General features: G+C 49.9%; 6 protein-coding genes across 6 annotated transcripts; all 6 read left to right on the forward strand.

Moving 5' to 3' along the window:
- Positions 1–252: 252 nt before the first annotated feature.
- Positions 253–3,039, forward strand: COCVIDRAFT_103184 (hypothetical protein; the record flags this gene model as incomplete). The annotated part of the gene is made up of 9 exons (XM_014699637.1): positions 253–650; positions 704–814; positions 862–936; positions 986–1,048; positions 1,074–1,278; positions 1,331–1,650; positions 1,919–2,165; positions 2,222–2,657; positions 2,714–3,039. The coding sequence occupies 9 exons, from the start codon at positions 253–255 to the stop codon at positions 3,037–3,039; spliced, it is 2,181 nt and encodes a 726-aa protein (XP_014555123.1).
- A 403-nt stretch (positions 3,040–3,442) lies between these two features.
- Positions 3,443–8,274, forward strand: COCVIDRAFT_39046 (hypothetical protein; the record flags this gene model as incomplete). The annotated part of the gene is made up of 3 exons (XM_014699638.1): positions 3,443–4,465; positions 4,519–6,047; positions 6,477–8,274. The coding sequence occupies 3 exons, from the start codon at positions 3,443–3,445 to the stop codon at positions 8,272–8,274; spliced, it is 4,350 nt and encodes a 1,449-aa protein (XP_014555124.1).
- A 469-nt stretch (positions 8,275–8,743) lies between these two features.
- Positions 8,744–10,085, forward strand: COCVIDRAFT_103049 (hypothetical protein; the record flags this gene model as incomplete). Its single annotated transcript, XM_014699639.1, has 2 exons — positions 8,744–8,850; positions 8,906–10,085. The coding sequence occupies 2 exons, from the start codon at positions 8,744–8,746 to the stop codon at positions 10,083–10,085; spliced, it is 1,287 nt and encodes a 428-aa protein (XP_014555125.1).
- A 1,765-nt stretch (positions 10,086–11,850) lies between these two features.
- On the forward strand, positions 11,851–13,593 carry COCVIDRAFT_27896 (GMC oxidoreductase; the record flags this gene model as incomplete). Its single annotated transcript, XM_014699640.1, has 2 exons — positions 11,851–11,953; positions 12,008–13,593. The coding sequence occupies 2 exons, from the start codon at positions 11,851–11,853 to the stop codon at positions 13,591–13,593; spliced, it is 1,689 nt and encodes a 562-aa protein (XP_014555126.1).
- A 702-nt stretch (positions 13,594–14,295) lies between these two features.
- Positions 14,296–15,243, forward strand: COCVIDRAFT_39049 (hypothetical protein; the record flags this gene model as incomplete). The annotated part of the gene is made up of 2 exons (XM_014699641.1): positions 14,296–14,332; positions 14,384–15,243. The coding sequence occupies 2 exons, from the start codon at positions 14,296–14,298 to the stop codon at positions 15,241–15,243; spliced, it is 897 nt and encodes a 298-aa protein (XP_014555127.1).
- A 1,030-nt stretch (positions 15,244–16,273) lies between these two features.
- Positions 16,274–17,816, forward strand: COCVIDRAFT_39050 (hypothetical protein; the record flags this gene model as incomplete). The annotated part of the gene is made up of 2 exons (XM_014699642.1): positions 16,274–16,392; positions 16,448–17,816. The coding sequence occupies 2 exons, from the start codon at positions 16,274–16,276 to the stop codon at positions 17,814–17,816; spliced, it is 1,488 nt and encodes a 495-aa protein (XP_014555128.1).
- Between the last annotated feature and the right edge of the window lie 21 nt (positions 17,817–17,837).

Here is a 17,837-nt window from a genome sequence, read left to right on the forward strand (position 1 = left end):
GACAGTACGTGATAGAGTCTCTCTCACCTCATCTTAATGCAAAACCCATGCTGTGGACTCACTTACCTATCGAGGTTTCACCTCTCACCGCTCAGGTACCATCTCACCCACATATACGTTGGCAGGATTCTAATATGCTCTAGTTTCACATACAACCAAACCTCAGCACCTATTGTGATTTACACTCTCAAGGCTTCTATCGCCGATCTCGTATAACTTACTATTCTGCAAAATCCTGGTCTTTCAGTAGCCATGACCTCATCAGTTACCTCCCTTGATGAGCAGGGCCCGATAACCTGGCTAATACAGTCGTTTACGGTCAGCCACGATGTCAAATCCTCAGGGCCATCGCAGCTGGTGCTTGATCGTGCTAACTCCGAGTTTGGACTTGTGTACCAGACCGAGCCTGGTGTTGCCGTGATGGCACAGTTTCCGGATACCGAGGAGCCAGTCTTCTTCCAGGTATCTAAAGCGCGTGCAGTCTGCACTCGTTTCAATAACTCATGCAAGAAAGTTTGTATACTCATGCCACACATGCAAATCGACCTGTACTTCACGACTAGTGCGGACGCCGGGGACTTTGTACACGCGCTTGGGCGGATTGCCACCATGGTTGGCAATTCTTACTTTGAAGTACATGAAGCTGCTTCGTATGTATCGCCTTTTCTACCCGTACTCGAGCAATGTTGATTCAATTGCATAGCAATGCTGCACTGGCCCGTACCGACTTCAACATGGAGAAGGAGGGCTATACCAACCAGAAATGTCAGTTGTGGGTAGCAGCTCCGAACGAGAACACATCAGAATGGGCCCGGTAAATACTTCAAGCAGAAATCTCAGACTATAGGCTAACAGCCACAGTATCTACAAGACTGGAAAATGTACCGACTTCACCATCATCGCTGCCGGTAGGGTATTTCAAGCTCATCGCGTCTTGTAAGCATCATGTCCCTTATTTTGTCGATGTAGCTGACACGGCAGCTAGGCTCTGCACACGATCGCTGTACTTCAACGCGGTTTGCGATGGATGCTTCACAGTAAGAGACCTGTGTGCGACCTACAAGGCACCTGAGCCCTGCTAACGTTCTGAAGGAAACCAGCCAACGCTCTATCACACTGCCTGAGGACAGCCAGACCGTGAGCACAATGCTCAAGGAGATATATGGAGTGTCCAACCCGACTACGGGATCAATCTTCAGCAATTTTGCGCTCAGAAACGGATTTGAGAAAGATTGTATCATGCGCAATTTGCTGGCCCTCTTCATCGCATGCGACAAGGTCAGGCTCCCTCCATGATTTACATGATTTACAGTTCTGACAATGTGCGCAGTATAACCTCGAATCAATCAAGCAGAAAGTCTCCAAGACAATCATTGACCGCATTCCCTTCATTCACAATCCTCTGACTATTGTCTATCTGGCTGCAGAGATCTATGACGATGCCGGCCCAGAATTGGATCATGGTCTCCGCAACGCAATCATCCTGCAGCTGCACATTCGCCTGCCAGCCATCATGGAAGACAAGGATGCCTGGAACTATTACTCGGAGAATAAGGCTGTACTGAAAGCACTGCATTCGTACCAGTGCGGGATGCAAGATATAATGAGATCTTCGGGGATCTTTACTCCCCCCGCGAGTCCACACAAAAAGTGAACGAGGATGCCTATGTCGTGGTCGCGAAGTTCGATATCAGGATACTTTTGAGCAAGGGATTTTTCTCATGGGTCATTATGGAGGAACACAAAGAAGTAGTTTCTAGGGGTCATGCTACTCGTTGCCCTTGTTAAATAAAATATACGTACTACATGCATGGGAAGACACGGTCACGTGCAGCCGCGTCGCGCTAACAATGCTTGCGGGCTCCGCGTCACCCCACGACCGCATAGCAGCATGTGAAACGAGCCCTCCGCGCGTCAGCACCTGTTCAATGGCCCCCGATGTAGCCTCCATGACATCGACGCCCACCACCCCCGCACTCAAGAACTCACAGAAACCGCCTACGGGCCCCAACGTCCTCGAGGTTGTGCTCGGCTCGCTGCTGATCAAGCCATGGTACCCGTCTTTTTACCCAGAAGAGCTTGTGGGAAGACGCGTCGAACGGCTCTATGTGTGCCAGTGGTGCTTCAAGTATAGCAAGGAACTCGTTGGCTTCTTGGGCCATCTGGTACGTCTGAAGGGCTTTTGTAGTTCATAAGGACCGGTTGAGCTGATACGCCCCAGAAAGCATGTCCCCTTCGCAACACTCCACCACCGGGCATTAACGTCTACACAAAAGACAACTATTCCCTGTACGAGATCGATGGCGAGAAGAATAAGCTTTATGCGCAGAACCTATCGCTCTTTGCGAAGCTCTTCCTCGACACCAAATCGGTCTTCTACGACGTCACGACCTTCTTGTACTATCTTCTAGTTGCGCACAATCCCACACCTAGCATACCGAACACCAGTCTTGACGAAGAGACTCCGTCAGGTGGAGTCGGCGCGCAGGGACAGGTCGTGGGCTTCTTCAGCAAGGAGAAGATGAGTTGGGACAACAATAACCTAGCATGTATATTAGTCTTCCCACCATGGCAGAAGCAAGGATTGGGCCAGCTATTGATGGGCGCAAGCTACGAAATGAGTAGGCGAGAAGAGAGGTTGGGTGGTCCTGAGAAGCGTAAGCCATTTCTGGTCTGTCCTCTTATACACCGACTAGTGCTAACATCACGACAGCGCTGTCCGATCTCGGTCGCATTGCTTACAACCACTATTGGTCACAAACACTTGCTCGTACCCTCCTCTCATGTCCGTCCAAGAAGACACTCACCGTGCAAGAACTTCGCGAAAAGACATACATTGTACCTGAGGACATCATTGCAACCTTGCAGATGATGGACGTCCTCGAACAGAAGAAGAAGGGCGGCGCAGACGCTGTAATCAACAAGGCAAAAGTCAGAGCATGGGCAGATAAGCATAAGGTAGATGTTAAAAGCTGCCCGGTGGACCCTGATGCGTTCATTGCACGGGAAGTAAGCAGGGGTGGCAGTGAAGAGTCTTGATGCTCCACGACAAAGAGAATACAAGTACAGGCATATGATACCCGGATCTCAATGGTTCTATAGAGTTCCAATATAACGATATGAAGATCTTTGTTGGAAACATCTTATGACAAAATGATACTAACGTGCCAACTTTGTTACATAGCGCTCATTCCCATATGTTGTTACATTCTATTGAAATCGCCCGCTGTCCTTTCCCATAAAACTGCACTGCCATCAAATCACGTGCCAGATGGAGTTGGACATGTCTTATTTTGTCAGCATTCTATCCATCCATAGATAGAGGGACTGCTTCGTCGTTCATACGCTAGTGGGTACTTAGCGCGGCACGTGAACACCCGTTTTCGTGAACGCGCCGCGTCTTCGAACTACTTACATCCACTCATTGGTATACGTTTTCAAAATGGTCAGCAAAACCGAGCAACGGGACTTTCATCACCCATACACGCCCTATGATATACAAAATGAGTTCATGGGCGCTGTGTACGAATGTTTAGAAAATGGCCAGGTCGGCATCTTTGAATCACCGACCGGGACAGGCAAGTCACTGAGCCTGATATGCGGCTCCTTGACATGGTTGAGAGACCACAAAAGGAGGACTTTTGAAGAAGGATTTGCAGCCGATACAGCGAATAGCGAAGAGCCATCGTGGATCGTCGAGCATGCGCAAAAGCAACGTAAGCAAGAAGCACTTCGTCGCAAACAAGAGTTGAATGAACGCATTGCAAAAATCAAAGCAAAAGAGAAGCGTGCAAAAGAGCGCTATGAGAATGGCGAGTCAAGTTACAAGAGACGGAAGGTTGTGTCGGGTGAAACGAACGATGACGATGAAGCACAATTCGTGCTTGATGACTATGAAAGCGACCAGGAATCTCAAAAGCGGGCAAGAGGCGGTACCTTTAATGAGTCTGGACTATCGGCAGAAACACAGGCATTGATGGCATCGTTGGGGTATGCTGACGATGCTCCGAAGAACGACGATGGGGAGGTGCCTGACGAGACAAAGATATTTTTCTGTTCCCGCACACACTCTCAACTGATGCAGTTTTCGAGTGAATTGGGTCGGGTCAAGATGCCGCCTGCTATTGCTCTAGATGATGATACGAACGTCGCTGATATAGATTCCCTTGTGGAAGATGTCAAACACCTTACACTCGGATCAAGGAAGAATCTATGTATTAATGATAAAGTCAAGAACCTCGGAAGCGCCACTGCTATCAACGAACGATGCCTAGAGCTGCAACAGAATAGCAGCACCGAAAGCCGATGCTCACATATGCCGAGTAAAGAAAGCGAACCTCTAATCAACAACTTCCGTGATCATGCGTTTGCAAAGATCAGAGACATTGAGGATCTCGGATCGCTGGGCAAGAAGCTGGGGGTATGTCCCTATTATGCTTCAAGACCAGCGACGAAGTACTGCGAGGTGAGCTCGGCTTTGCAGCAATTCAACATATGTCTATGTACTAACGAGCCTAGATTGTAACCTTGCCGTATCCATTGCTTTTACAACGTACTGCTCGCGAGGCACTTGGGCTATCTCTTAAAGATCATGTCGTCATTATTGATGAAGCGCACAACTTGATGGATGCTATAGTAGGCATTTACTCCGTTTCCGTAACGCTCGGCCAAGTTCAACAAGCGCGCGCCCAGCTTACAGCCTATCTTCAAAAGTTTCGCAACAAGCTAAAAGGGAAGAATCGAGTCTACGTTGCCCAGACAGTCAGGATCCTGGATTCGATCCTTGCATATTTGCAGTCTATCGACGCCGATCCAAAGGCAACTGACGGCCTGGTTGACATGGTGTCTATAATGTCCGGAAAGGGTGTCGACCAGATCAATGTTTTCAAGCTCAATGCATACCTCCAAGAAAGCAGACTTGCTCGAAAGGTTGACGGGTATACCGCGTACGCCGAGCAAACAGTCGATGAGTCGACAAAGCAAGTGTCCAAGAAGAGACCCCGTCACAGTGTTCCTGTACTCATGCATGTACAAGCTTTTCTGCTGTCCTTAATGAACCCTTCTGCGGAAGGCCGATTCTTCTACTCAAAGGAGGATAGCGTAACAACGCTGCGATACATGCTTCTCGACCCTACATTTCATTTCAAAGATATCGTTGAAGAAGCAAGAGCAGTAGTACTTGCGGGCGGTACAATGTCCCCAATGAGCGACTATGAGCAACATCTGCTATCATATCTGGACCCTTCGAAGATCAAAACGCTGTCCTGCGGGCATGTCATACCGCCTTCGAACCTGCTCGCTGTACCCGTCGTACGAGCGACTAGTGGTGCCGAGTTCGACTTTACTTTTGAAAACCGCAACAAAGAAAAGACCATGGTTGATCTCGGGGTCGCTATTTCGGCTTTTGCGCGAGACATACCCGATGGAGTGGTGGTTTTCTTCCCCAGCTACTCGTATCTGGACACCTGTATCGCGGCGTGGAAGCGCCTGAAGCCATCACAATCAAACATTACCCTTTGGGATACTTTCAAAAACAGCAAGCCGGTGTTTTTGGAGCAGCGCAGTCAACAACAGAATATAGACACGTCATCGGCGGTCAAGGAGGCAGCTGTCGACTCGGTTCTCAATGCTTACAGTGCGGCAATCGCATCTGGTAACGGCCGAGGTGCGCTGCTCTTTGCCGTCATTGGTGGAACGCTATCCGAGGGCATCAACTTCAGTGACGCACTGGGCCGAGGTGTTGTCGTCGTTGGTCTTCCATTTCCGAATGCGCATTCAGCGGAGTGGAAAGCAAAGATGCAGTATATCGCTGCCAAAGAAGCAAAAAACGGTGGTGACGGCAAGGCAGCAGCACGCGAGTTTTACGAGAACGCATGTATGCGCTCTGTGAATCAATGTGTGGGACGGGCTATCAGACATAAAGGTGATTATGCGGCCATTTTGATGTTGGACAGACGGTATGGGAGCAAGCGGATACAGGATAAGCTACCCAAGTGGATTAGGGGTAGTCTGACTGGTGGGCTGGGCGTGAAGGACATGGAGGGGAAGTTGGTTAGATTCTTTGCAGAGAAGAAATAAAGGTCAGACTATGTGTTCGATGAGACAGTATTGTAGAATTCACAACAGTCGACGTATTGCTATGTTCTGCGCTTGTGAAAGATGGTGGGGCTATTCAGTGCTCTATTCGGCTTAGCTCGACGCGAGCACCGTCTCACTTCGTGAACGCGTGTCTTCATGGACTACAGTTCAGATTCCATTCTTCAAAATCTTCACAGAACATCGCCTTCGCGATGCTTGCATTCATATAACCCATGTTTCTATAAATAATGCGATGAAACTCTAGTGTGGACAGTTTGCAGTGAACCATCTCAACTTCAGACCGGGGCAGGCATAAGGGAAATACAAGAGGAGGAAAGCTGTGGTACATCGGAATAGCGGAGGACTAAATCGACCCTCAACATGGCGTCTTCGCGGAGTCGAGATGCCGAAAACAGGGGCGCATATACGACTGTTGCACAAACCGAGGATGCAAGCGCAAGGTTGACTGTTCACGGCAAAATTGCAGATGAGGGCTCAGAGGACACAGGTCTCGAACCGCCCGTTCATATCGGAGCTGTTCCCACATCAGAAGACGACCTCTTTCTTCCGCGGGTAGCTGACACTCTTCCTCGCGGCGCCTTCTTGGTCGCTATCGTGGAGCTATGTGAGCGCTTTGCCTACTATGGTTTATCAGGACCATTCCAAAACTACATCGCCAACGGATACAACGACGCCAACGGTCTTCCTGGAGCTCTTGGCCTAAAACAGTCAGGCGCTACTGCAATGACCAATTTTTTCCAGTTCTGGTGCTATTTAACGCCCTTGTTCGGGGCCATTATTGCGGACCAGTATCTCGGCAAGTACGCAACTATCAAATGGTTCAGTCTGATTTACATGGGCGGGATCACGATTCTCTTTTTGACGAGCTTGCCGTGGGCTATCCGGAGTGGGGCCGCTTTCCCCGGTCTTGTTGTTGCCATGTTAATCATTGGACTCGGTACGGGTGGTATCAAAAGTAATGTGTCACCATTGATCGCTGAGCAAGTTCGGTCCAACAGGCCTTTTGTCAAAACTCTGCCAAGTGGGAAAAAAGTCGTTGTCGACCCAGAGCTCACGGTGCAGAGGATCTACATGGTATTCTACATGTGCATAAACGTTGGTTCGATATCTGCAATCGCAACCACAATGCTGGAGTTGCATGTTGGTTTCTGGAGCGCATACCTTTTACCGCTGATCATGTTTTGCGTCGGTTACGTGATACTAGTAAGAGGGAAGAAGCAATACATCATCAAACCGCCTCAAGGTGGTGTTATTGGTAACTGCTTCCGGGCTCTGTACATTGCCGCAAGGAATGGCGCCGACCTTAACAAAGCGAAAGCCTCGGCCCAAGGACATGGAAGACTCAAGTCAAGAGTGACCTGGGACGATAAGTTTGTCGAAGAGCTGAAGACAGCACTGGTGGCATGTAAAGTTTTCTTGTTCTTTCCCATCTATTGGGTCACGTTCTCGCAGATGTTGAACAACTTTATATCGCAAGCTGGACAGATGAAGCTACATGGTCTTCCTAACGACATTCTGCCCAATATCGATCCCATCACGATCATCATACTAATTCCACTTATGGACCGCTTCATCTACCCATTCATCCGTACCCGTCTGCATCTTGCCTTCCAGCCGATAACGCGCATTTCGCTTGGCTTCTTGGTAGCTGCACTCGCTATGTTGTACGCTGGTATCCTCCAAACATACATCTACGCAGCACCTCCATGCTATTATAGCCCTTCGAACTGCAACGCGGGCAAAATCGGGGAGGGAAGGTTCAAACCAAACGAAATTCACGTTGCGTGGCAAGCACCAGCATATGTGCTTGTCGCTCTTAGCGAAATTCTCGCCAGTATCACGGGATTGGAGCTGGCGTATGCGAAAGCGCCAGAGAATATGAAGAGCTTTATCATGGGCTTGTTTCTTCTTACAAACGCCGGTGGCAGTGTATTAGGCATACTCATTGCACCCCTGGCAAGAGACCCTCATCAGCAGTGGCTGTATTTTGGCTTGGCAAGCGCTGCTGCAGTTACCGGCATTATCTTTTACCGGATGTTCAAGAATATCGATGACAGCCCCATTAAAGAAGTACAAAATGCTGAAGAATACGAAATGACGCGAAGATTGAGTCCAGACGATGAAGAATATTACAGCGACGATGGAGGAGTTGCAGATCATTCCACACGAGCCTGAAATACGAACGGGTGAAAGAAAACTGGACACGTAGTACCTTGTCTATGGAAGCATACCTGTCGGTTTCCTATAGCACCCACTCACGACTCAATTCCCGAGCGATATCGATGTGGATTAAAGCACGGGAGCAGGGTCTTGCGCATCAAACAATCAGGTTGAGGCATAAACGACAATGCATCCGAGCCCGATCTTACCGATGTTGTTCGGCTCTGCGCTGTCTCTTCTTTCATTGGACCCACCGTTCGCGGGGTGCAGTGAAGGACGACCAGGCTGACCAACAGGATTGTCGTATCTTGAGTGCTGAAATCCATCGTAGGACGGACAACTCAGAAGTGCATATACACTCTTCGAATCTGGCAATCTGACAGCGCATATGTTCGAGCCTCATTTTTGAAGTCTATGATATATGGAGCTTGCTAAACGGGCCTTTTGGAGCCAAAAGCAAGTGTCGCTTTGAGGCTAGTACACCATGTCAATCAGCGACAACTCCGCCCTCGGCGTGTCGCATGAGCAAGATGGAACGGGTGAATACTTGCATGGTTTTGGAGACCTGACCGTTAGCGCGGAGGAGAAGTCGTAAGTTCATCTGAGCTATACACAGCAACAGGGAGCTAACAATCAACCTTCATAGTCCCTATGCCTCTACACACATAACTGTGTTAGAAGTAGGACCCGAAGCAGTTCGCTTTCTAGTCCACGAGAGCGTCTTGAGCCGAAGCGAAGTGCTTGCAAGATCCTATAACCCATCTTTCATCAAGCAATCCGTACCCCTACCGGAGCTCGACCTAGCAACTGCGCACACTCTGGTACATTATCTGTACACCGGTAAATACCAGACTCTTAGCGTACATGCCGGTTCGGACAAGATCATTCCCGAAAGCTATAAGCTTAGTGTATGCGTGTATTGCGCCGCTGTACGCTACGGGCTACCAGGCCTTGCAGAGCTTGCACAAACCAAGATCAAATCATTTGGAGAAGATGTGACCATCTTTGACATGCTTGCAGTTGCAAGACAACATGCATTTCCGTTGCTGCCCGAGGACGATGCGTGGTATCCAGCATATATTGAAGATGCGCTCCACAATGCTGTGACCGAAGACCCAAACCCGTTTCGAAAACCGGACTTCATCACGACAGTTGAGGGTAGCAGCAGACTGCTGCAACTCGTCTGGAAGACCATGATGAGCAATTACGTTCCAAAGCCGGTGACGCCTGCATCAACGCCGATAGTCAAGGCTGAGAATATCACCGCTCGTACACCTGAGCTTGTCGCTGAGATTTCTGAGTCGCATGAGAATGTAGACTATGTAATTGTTATCGAGAGTGAGGATGCCAGCAACAGCAAACCAGAGGTTGTAGCAGAACATCGGCCAATTGTTGAAGAGCCTACCAAGAATCCACTCGTTGCGGAGAGTGTCCAAGATGTCTCTGGTGAAGTGGGAGCCACCGCGTCCAACCCACAACTCCTTGCTACGGCTGAGCCATTCTCGGATGACGAGTTCATGTTCGGCATAGAACGGCGGCAGATGCGCAAGAAAGCAGAGCAAGAAGCGCCAATCACCGCATCTCCAAAGGAAGAACCGAAGATGACCGATCTTGTTCGTACCGACTCTGTGACACAGCTTGAACAGATCGCGGGCGCATCTGATCCCAAGACTACAGCCGGAAACGATGCGAGTACGGAAACTGGGCAGGCATCAGCTAGTGCAAGTGAAGTGGTACCCGTGAAGAAAGGCAAGAAGCCAAAAAAGATGAAAAGCTCAAAGAAATCGGCTGTTCAGGCTGAGCCGGTGGTAGCAAGTGCAGCGTAGGCGGCTTTTCCGTGGTAGTATGCATCTACTACTGGAATTGGTCTTGGGTAGATAGCGCATATAGGCTGTTCCATCCACAGATCAAATCACTCATTATTCCAGTACAACTCCGTATTTCAAATAGGTTTAACGAATAAGCGATGACGCAAGCCCGTACTCCCGTAAGCACAACGTAATCTCTCGTATAAGCATAAAAGGTCTCGTGTCATCAAGACCCTGTGCGGCAACAATGATGCCCGAACGTGGTCTATAGCACTATAAACTGCGACTGTTAAGTACATCAAAAGCTAGGTAGAACGCTCAGAGCAGTGCGCATGGATCGCCACACTCATGTGGCATATTCTCGGCATCCGGCAGTCGAGTGAATTGCGATCGTCTATGCTTTGACATTTAATGCTTGCCCATCTAGAACCTTACCTTGCACCGTCCACTTTACCACACTACTTCCCAGCCCGCCTTTTTTTTTGGCACCACTTAACCAACTTTTTTTTTACATTCCCGATTTCTAACAGCTGGAAAAAAGAAAAAGAAAAAGAAACAAATATACATATATGCATGGAGAAGCTGTTAGAGTATGTGGGGTACGTAGCTTTAAAGCGGGTGGTATGATGTAAGGACCCAAAAAGAATAGCCGGCACGTAGCAATGGGATGAAAGCTTGGTCGTGTTGCCTTTGCATGGGGGTTTGTCCGGGCGGGCCGATCGCGAAATGCGACAACGCGGTACTACGGGATTTGCCCAGTAAGATGGCCCAAATTTCCTGACCCCTTTCTTCTATCTGGGTTCATCTATGAGCGAATAATGTCTTGTTTAATGGCAAGTGTTTTGTTGCGTCGGGGCGCTTATAGTGTTACGACAGGGGATTGTTTAGAGACGGTTGTTTCTGTTTGTAAGTACGTTAATGATAGTGGAATTACGGGGGGCGAAGAGGGGCCAGAATGATGCGGATGCTAAAGGAGGCTAGTAGACCAGATGCTGAATAGAGTTTGCTACACTATCCTGTCCCGTGTTAGTTGCGATAGCTTCCTTGCTGGCGACCCACACTTGAAAGATGTGAATATGTCAATATGCTACTATGCCTACAACAGCAAACGTACCTGTCCACATTTCTTTGGGACAAAAGCCGTTCCATACCATTTCCTCAACGTACCCGAAAAGAGGTCGAGATATTCTTTGCGTATCGCCCAACTCAGCGTAGCGTAGCAGACTAATTTTTAGTCGTACCTTCATATGACGGCATTTTACGATGTTACTACTAGCCCAACCTCCATCGTCGCCCGCCTTATTTCCAAGCCCCCATCGTCATATCCATGAATAGCCACGCTGTGGAGGCTGTGGCGTTAGGGTCTCTGTGGAAAACGACTCAATATCCTTGTGTCATGTCGATAAGCGATCAATGCACTGACGCTTCCATCCGACAAGGCAAAGTGCCCGCTCGCCGGACTTTAAATTAAGCATTAGGCACGGACTCTGTCGTACCAAAAAGGGTGCCATGGTATCGTTGCTTTTCGTATTTCGGGGTCGCAGCTTCAACACTCTCGTTGCAAATTTGCTGCAAAAGCTGGTAACGATGTAGTACCGTGCTTCCTGCTTTCCTTTTTGCCTCTCTCTCCCCCTCCCCCCGGTCCCGAGGGAAGGCGGTCCGGGTTTAGCGCCGGATGGGAAAGTTGCTTAAAGAGAGCCCTCTTGGCCTTTGTAAGTGACAGATATAGCAACTTCAGCGTGCTAAAGCTATAATCACATCCTTACTTCTTAATTTTATAATAATGGCGATTCATACTTGGAATGCGGTGGTTGCCGCCGCCTTATTGGTTGGCTCCGCCACTGCTTCGCAATGTCCTGGCGGCGAGTGGGATGTCATCGTTGTTGGTAAGACTCGGAACTTGTACTTTGACTTTTGGCGACGAAACTGACAAGTTGTAGGCTCCGGACCAGCTGGTATCGTTGCAGCAGACCGTATGAGTGAGGCGGGAAAGAGGACTATTCTCCTGGAGCAAGGAGGCCCATCATACTACGTTACCGGTGGTCGTACACGGCCGGACTGGCTGGAGGGCACAGAACTCAGCCGTGTCGATGTCCCAGGCCTGTACAAGACTATTTTCTCAAACCCCGGCCAGGGCTTGGTGTGCCCATCTAATGTCGTCAACGCCTTCCAGGGCTGCACTGTTGGAGGTAACACTGCCATCAATGCTGGTCTTTTCTTCCAGCCACCCGCCAGCGATTGGGACAAGTATTTCCCAGAAGGCTGGAAGAACAAGGATATGCAAGGTGCCATTCGAAAGGTCAGGGAAACCCAGCCAAGTACCGACAGCCCTTCATTGGACGGACAACGATACCTTCAGAGCGGCTATGAGGCTGCCAAGAAGTGGCTCGTCAATGGAGCCGGATATGCCGACGTTGGTCTGAATGACGGCCCTGAAGAACATTCCAAAAACAAGGTCTTTGGCCATCCCATATGGAACTACGAGGGAGGTCAGAGGAGTGGACCAGTAAAGACCTACCTCCAGCAAGCTCTCAAGCGATCGAACTTTGCCTTCAGGACCGGAACAAAGGTTCTGCGCGTTCGTCGTGACGGTGACGTTGCAACCGGTGTCGATGTTGAGGTTGAGGGTACCAACAACACCTGCATCTGCCTCAAGCAAGGCGGTGTAGTCATCTCATCAGCAGGTGCGCTCTTGAGCCCCCAGCTCCTGATGTGGTCCGGTATTGGTAACGCAACTCTTTTGGAGGGCCTTGCAAAGAACGGTCAGGTCACAGTCCCATCTCAGGACTGGATCAACAACACCGCAGTCGGCGACAAGGTGTTCGACAACCCGAATACCTTCATTGAGCTCCACGACGAGTCCGTTGAATCTTTCGTCTACGATTACTCTAACCCACCACCAATAGATGTTGAGATGTACCTAAAGAACCGCTCTGGACCATATACTTTTGCCTCGCAAACAAGTGCTTTCTGGGACTACATCCAACAAGGCGAAGACCTCGTTGGTTGCCAAGGCACTATTGACTCTTCGGGAGCTTTCGACTATGGAAACGACAACAATACCATCACCCTCAACGTTTACGGTACATCTGGTCTTCGCTCCTTCGGTCGTGTCAGCCTCGACGACAAGGGCATCGCTCTGCCATCATCCAACTTCTTCGCTGACCCCCGCGACGTTAAGGCGATTGCGACCTTCATTCACAACATCTTCCAAGCCCTCCCAGAAACTCTCACGCCCCTCAACATTGCGAAGAACTCGACTGAAGACGAAATTGAGGCCTGGTTGAAGACCCCAAGCCAGTACACGCTTGGCAATGTGCAGCACTGGAGCAGCAGCTGCAGAATGGGCGAGTGTGTGGATGCCGATACCAAGGTCATCGGCATGCAGAATCTGTTTGTTGTAGACGCCAGTATAGTTCCTCCTCTAACCACAAACCCCGTCATGGGTGTTATGATTGCTGCTGAGAGGGCGGTAGAGAAGATTCTTCCCCTCATGAAGACCCCAGCTTTGGAAATTACCTTGTAAAAATTCCATGCTTATGACTTTTGCTACGTAAAAAAAAAGTTTTAATTGAACCTTCTTAGATAATCCTTTCTCGAGCACTTTAGAATTAAAGAATTAAAGTCTTGGAACGATGCAATTTGTGCCTCCCCCGCGTAGTCCCGTGAGCATTTGTAAGCGGAATGTAGACCACCCGACCCAAAGTGCAAAACCACCCACCAAGAATGCACGTCACCTGAATATAAATGCAAAACTACCAAGAAGCATAGTTAAACTCCTATTCACTTACTTCTTAGACCGCTAAGGACAGCTCAAGTAGACGCGAATTAATATTTACAAATCTACGGCCGATAAGATACAAGTCTACGTATCAAACTGTGTATGTATTTTAGACCCAGATGCATTGAAAAAGACACACTTGGTATCGTTTATAGCAAGATCTGATGGGTAATAGTCGTTTGTTTCGATTTTCCAGTTATATGGGTTGCATAAGAAACTCCCCAAGGAAGCTCTAAGCCCCAAAGTGTAACCAACCGGAGACGGAAAACGGAATATCCGAATAGGGCCCCTGTACATTTGTAAGTAACTGGGTCCTGTCTATGTCACCGTGTTCCGTTTGTAGTATGGAGTACTGCGATGGGAAAGTATATTTAACACAAGACGAATGTCAGTGATTTCACTTTGGCATATCAATCTCTCCAACTTCAAAGAAGGAGAATCGTCAGCATGGAAGAAGACTTTGCAAGAGCACGAACACTTGGAGGTAAGTGAACCTAGGCTATACTTCCAAGTATAACGACTCAAAATATTCTAGGACGTCTCTCTCGCCAACATCATGATACCTACCCATACATCGACCCCAAAAAGGTCAACCTTAAGGGGAAAAGCGTTCTCATTACCGGAGCATCCAAAGACATTGGAAAAGCAACGGCGATAAGCTACGCCCAGGCCGGCGCTTCCAACATTGCACTCGGCGCGCGATCATACCTCGACTCCACCGTGACCGCAGTCCTCGAAGCAGCAAAAACCGCCGGTCACCCCCCGCCCCGCATCACAACACTGAATTTCGACGTCACAAGCGCCTCGAGCGTCTCCGCCGCCGCCTTGCAAGTCTCCAAAGACTTTGACGGCTGCCTCGACATCCTCATCAACAACGCCGGGTACCTCCACAAACTGAGCTCAATCCCGGACTCGGACCCAGAAGACTGGTGGCGCACCTTCGAAGTCAACATCAAAGGCCCCTACCTAATCTTCCACGCCTTCTACCCTTTACTCCGCCAATCCTCCCTCAAAACTGTAATCAACGTCGTATCCCTCATTGGCGTCTCCACGCTCCCGCAACACTCGGGCTACGCACTTAGCAAGCTGGCTGCACTGCGTCTGACGCAGTACATCAGCCAGGACCATGGCGAGGGTAAAGAAGGGATTGTGGCGATTGGGGTGCATCCCGGGGCTATAGCGACGGATATGACGTTGACGATGCCCGAGGAGCTGCATCATGTTCTTACTGAGACGAAGGAGTTGGCGGGGGATGCGATGGTGTGGTTGGGGGCGGAGAGGAGGGAGTGGCTGGGTGGGAGGTATGTTAGTGTGTGTTGGGATTTTGAGGAGTTGAGTGAGAAGAAGGGGGAGATTGTGGAGGGGGATTTGTTGAAGATACGGTTGGGTGTTTGAGGGGTTTCGATAGAATGGGATTGAGAGGGTTCTTCGTTTTTCTTTTCTAATCAAGATGGGGTTAGTCTTAGATTAGAGGGACGTGAGGGTTGACAGAAGTCTGTGTATCTTGAGAAATAGGCCAGGTTTCCAATGAATGCTGGTGGAGAGCTTTGGATGTGGTATCGTGCTTCACCACTGTCGCTCTGGTACTGCTATCTCGTGCCTTCGTTCTCCACTTGATCGGCCAGAGGAGCCAGGCCAGGTAGGTGATAGCTACGTAGAGTGAGTGATATTGAACTGAACCTTCACCTCTCTTCAGCGCCACTCAATGGTTTTAATCGTGTCTCCAATAGGATTACTAGTTGGCGATAGTCTTCAATTGGTCTCGCTGTCGAGCTACAAAGTACATACATATATATATATTGCTGTCAGCCAATATCGTAAGGCTGAGCAGCGGGTAGAGCAGGCGACACCTTCCGACAATGGCTAGTAACTGCTTAGCGACTGTCGATTAGTGTCGCTCACCCCATCCGGCCAGCGACAGATGTCGATTGGTGTCGCTCACCCTACATTTCTATAGTGGCTAGTTTTTGTGGCTGATGAGCGACACTAATCGACAGCCGTCGCTTGCCCCCCCTGCTTAGCGACAGCCGTCGATTGGTGTCGCCTACTACTGACTAACGTTGCCCGTTAGCCATAATGTCTCGAACACGAAATAATACCTCTAAACATCCACCGGTAGGGGTCTATCTATAGACTATAAATGCCTTCAGGAGTACAACTGCATCGACCGAGGCAATAATATTTCAGAGTACTACTAATGCTGATACCTGCTTAACTCAGCATATTAACCTATCAGAGCTGTATCCATTGATCCTACATCAGGCCTCCAACTTTGTCAATGTTTCCGTCCTTTTTGATTACTGAGCAGCCTTGAAATCATGTAGGCGTAAATCTGCAGCGGCCGCCGCATCCCATGGTCTGACTCTGGCACGACTTTTCAGCCACCATCTCGATTGAGCCGTGGATTTTGTCAAAAGAAAGAAGAATGAGTATAGCTGCAGGTCTGATACCAGTGACGCAAAAAGCGTCCAATGTATGCGCATACTGCCGAGTCAGGAAACAGAGGTGTGACCGCACTCTGCCACATTGCCAAAGATGTGCTGTGTAAGAACATTCTTCGCGTCTATCAAAAGAAGAAACGGATGCTAAGTGGCTGCAGAAAAGAACGACACTGCGACTACACGCCATTCAAGGAACCTATTCGCCAGGGACATGACGATGTCACGCCACTGGTGCAGCACTTTGATGCCTGTCTCCATGCAGATTTGACCCTCGGCGGGGTCAGTGAGCTGCTTCATGCAGTTACGGCATGGATCACATCTGGCGGTACATCCGGCGCGGCAGCCAAACTCTCCAAAGTCGTATACGAAATCCTCGACCTAGCCGATGTAGACCTGGTACTAGCACTAGACGAGTTCGGTACCTGCATACAGCAGTGGTGTCCCGTATTCCCCACGTCCTATCTCTATGGCGAGGTAGAAGACCTGTCGCAGCAATCCCAACACAAAGACAGACTACGCCATCCTTTACTCTTGCTATGTCTCTGGCTCATCACCCGTCGGACCTGCGTACAACAAGCCCACACCACGCAACCCCATATCTACCTAGCCCTCAAACAAATCCTCGCCCTCCTCCACTCAAGCAACCAAATCAGCCTCCAAATCCTGCAAATATCTCTCCTACTAGCAATCTACGAAACCGGCCATGGCCAATCCCACGCCGCATACCTCACCCTCTCCACCAGCCTCTCCCTCTACAACCTCCTCCTCCTCTCCCCCACCCCAATCCCAGACTGGCTCACCTCCAGCATCCTCTTCCTCTCCACAACTCTCTCCACAACCCACCTCACCCCCGGTTTCCCCCTAGCCCTGTCCTCGTCCTCCCCCCTAGTCACCACCCTCGCTTCCTCCCTTGCACCCACCATTCCCTTACCCCCACCCACCCCCGACGCCACCAGCCCCCGCAAAACGCACATCCGCAGCGCCACAGCCGTAGCAGCGAGTCATGTTCTCTCCTACACCCACGCACTGACGCACACTTTACCCTTACCGTCCACCTACGCATCCGCCGACCAGAAAATCAACACTCTCATTACTCTTCTGATAGATAAACCTCAACCACACACCTGGCTCCACTGCGACGCCATCGCCCTAGCCTTCTGCTCCCACCTCCTCTTGCAGCTTTCCCAAGCACAATTCTCGACGCTGCAGGGAGAGGAAGCCGAAAAGGTTAAAGTTGCACTAAGCGTCTCGAGGCGTATGGCCTGGGATATGGTCCAAGTGGGGATACGCGTGGTAGGTTGCGAAGAGGAGATTGCGAGATTGCCGTTTGCGGGGTTGGGATGCGTGGTTAGGGCTGGGGTTGCGGTGCTGGAGACACGGGGGTGGGTGGATGATGGGGCGGATGGCGTGGTTGGGGAGGAGGAAGGGAGGAGGTTTCGGAGGTTGGTGGAGTGGGTTTCGGGGCGGTGGGGGGTTGCGGGGGGGTATTTGGCGAGGGTGGATGAGGTGCTGGGTAGGGGGGTGTAAGGATGTTTTTTTTAATATGAG

Source organism: Bipolaris victoriae (genome assembly GCF_000527765.1).
Source record: "Bipolaris victoriae FI3 unplaced genomic scaffold scaffold_59, whole genome shotgun sequence".
NCBI classification, from domain to species: Eukaryota; Fungi; Ascomycota; class Dothideomycetes; order Pleosporales; family Pleosporaceae; genus Bipolaris; species Bipolaris victoriae.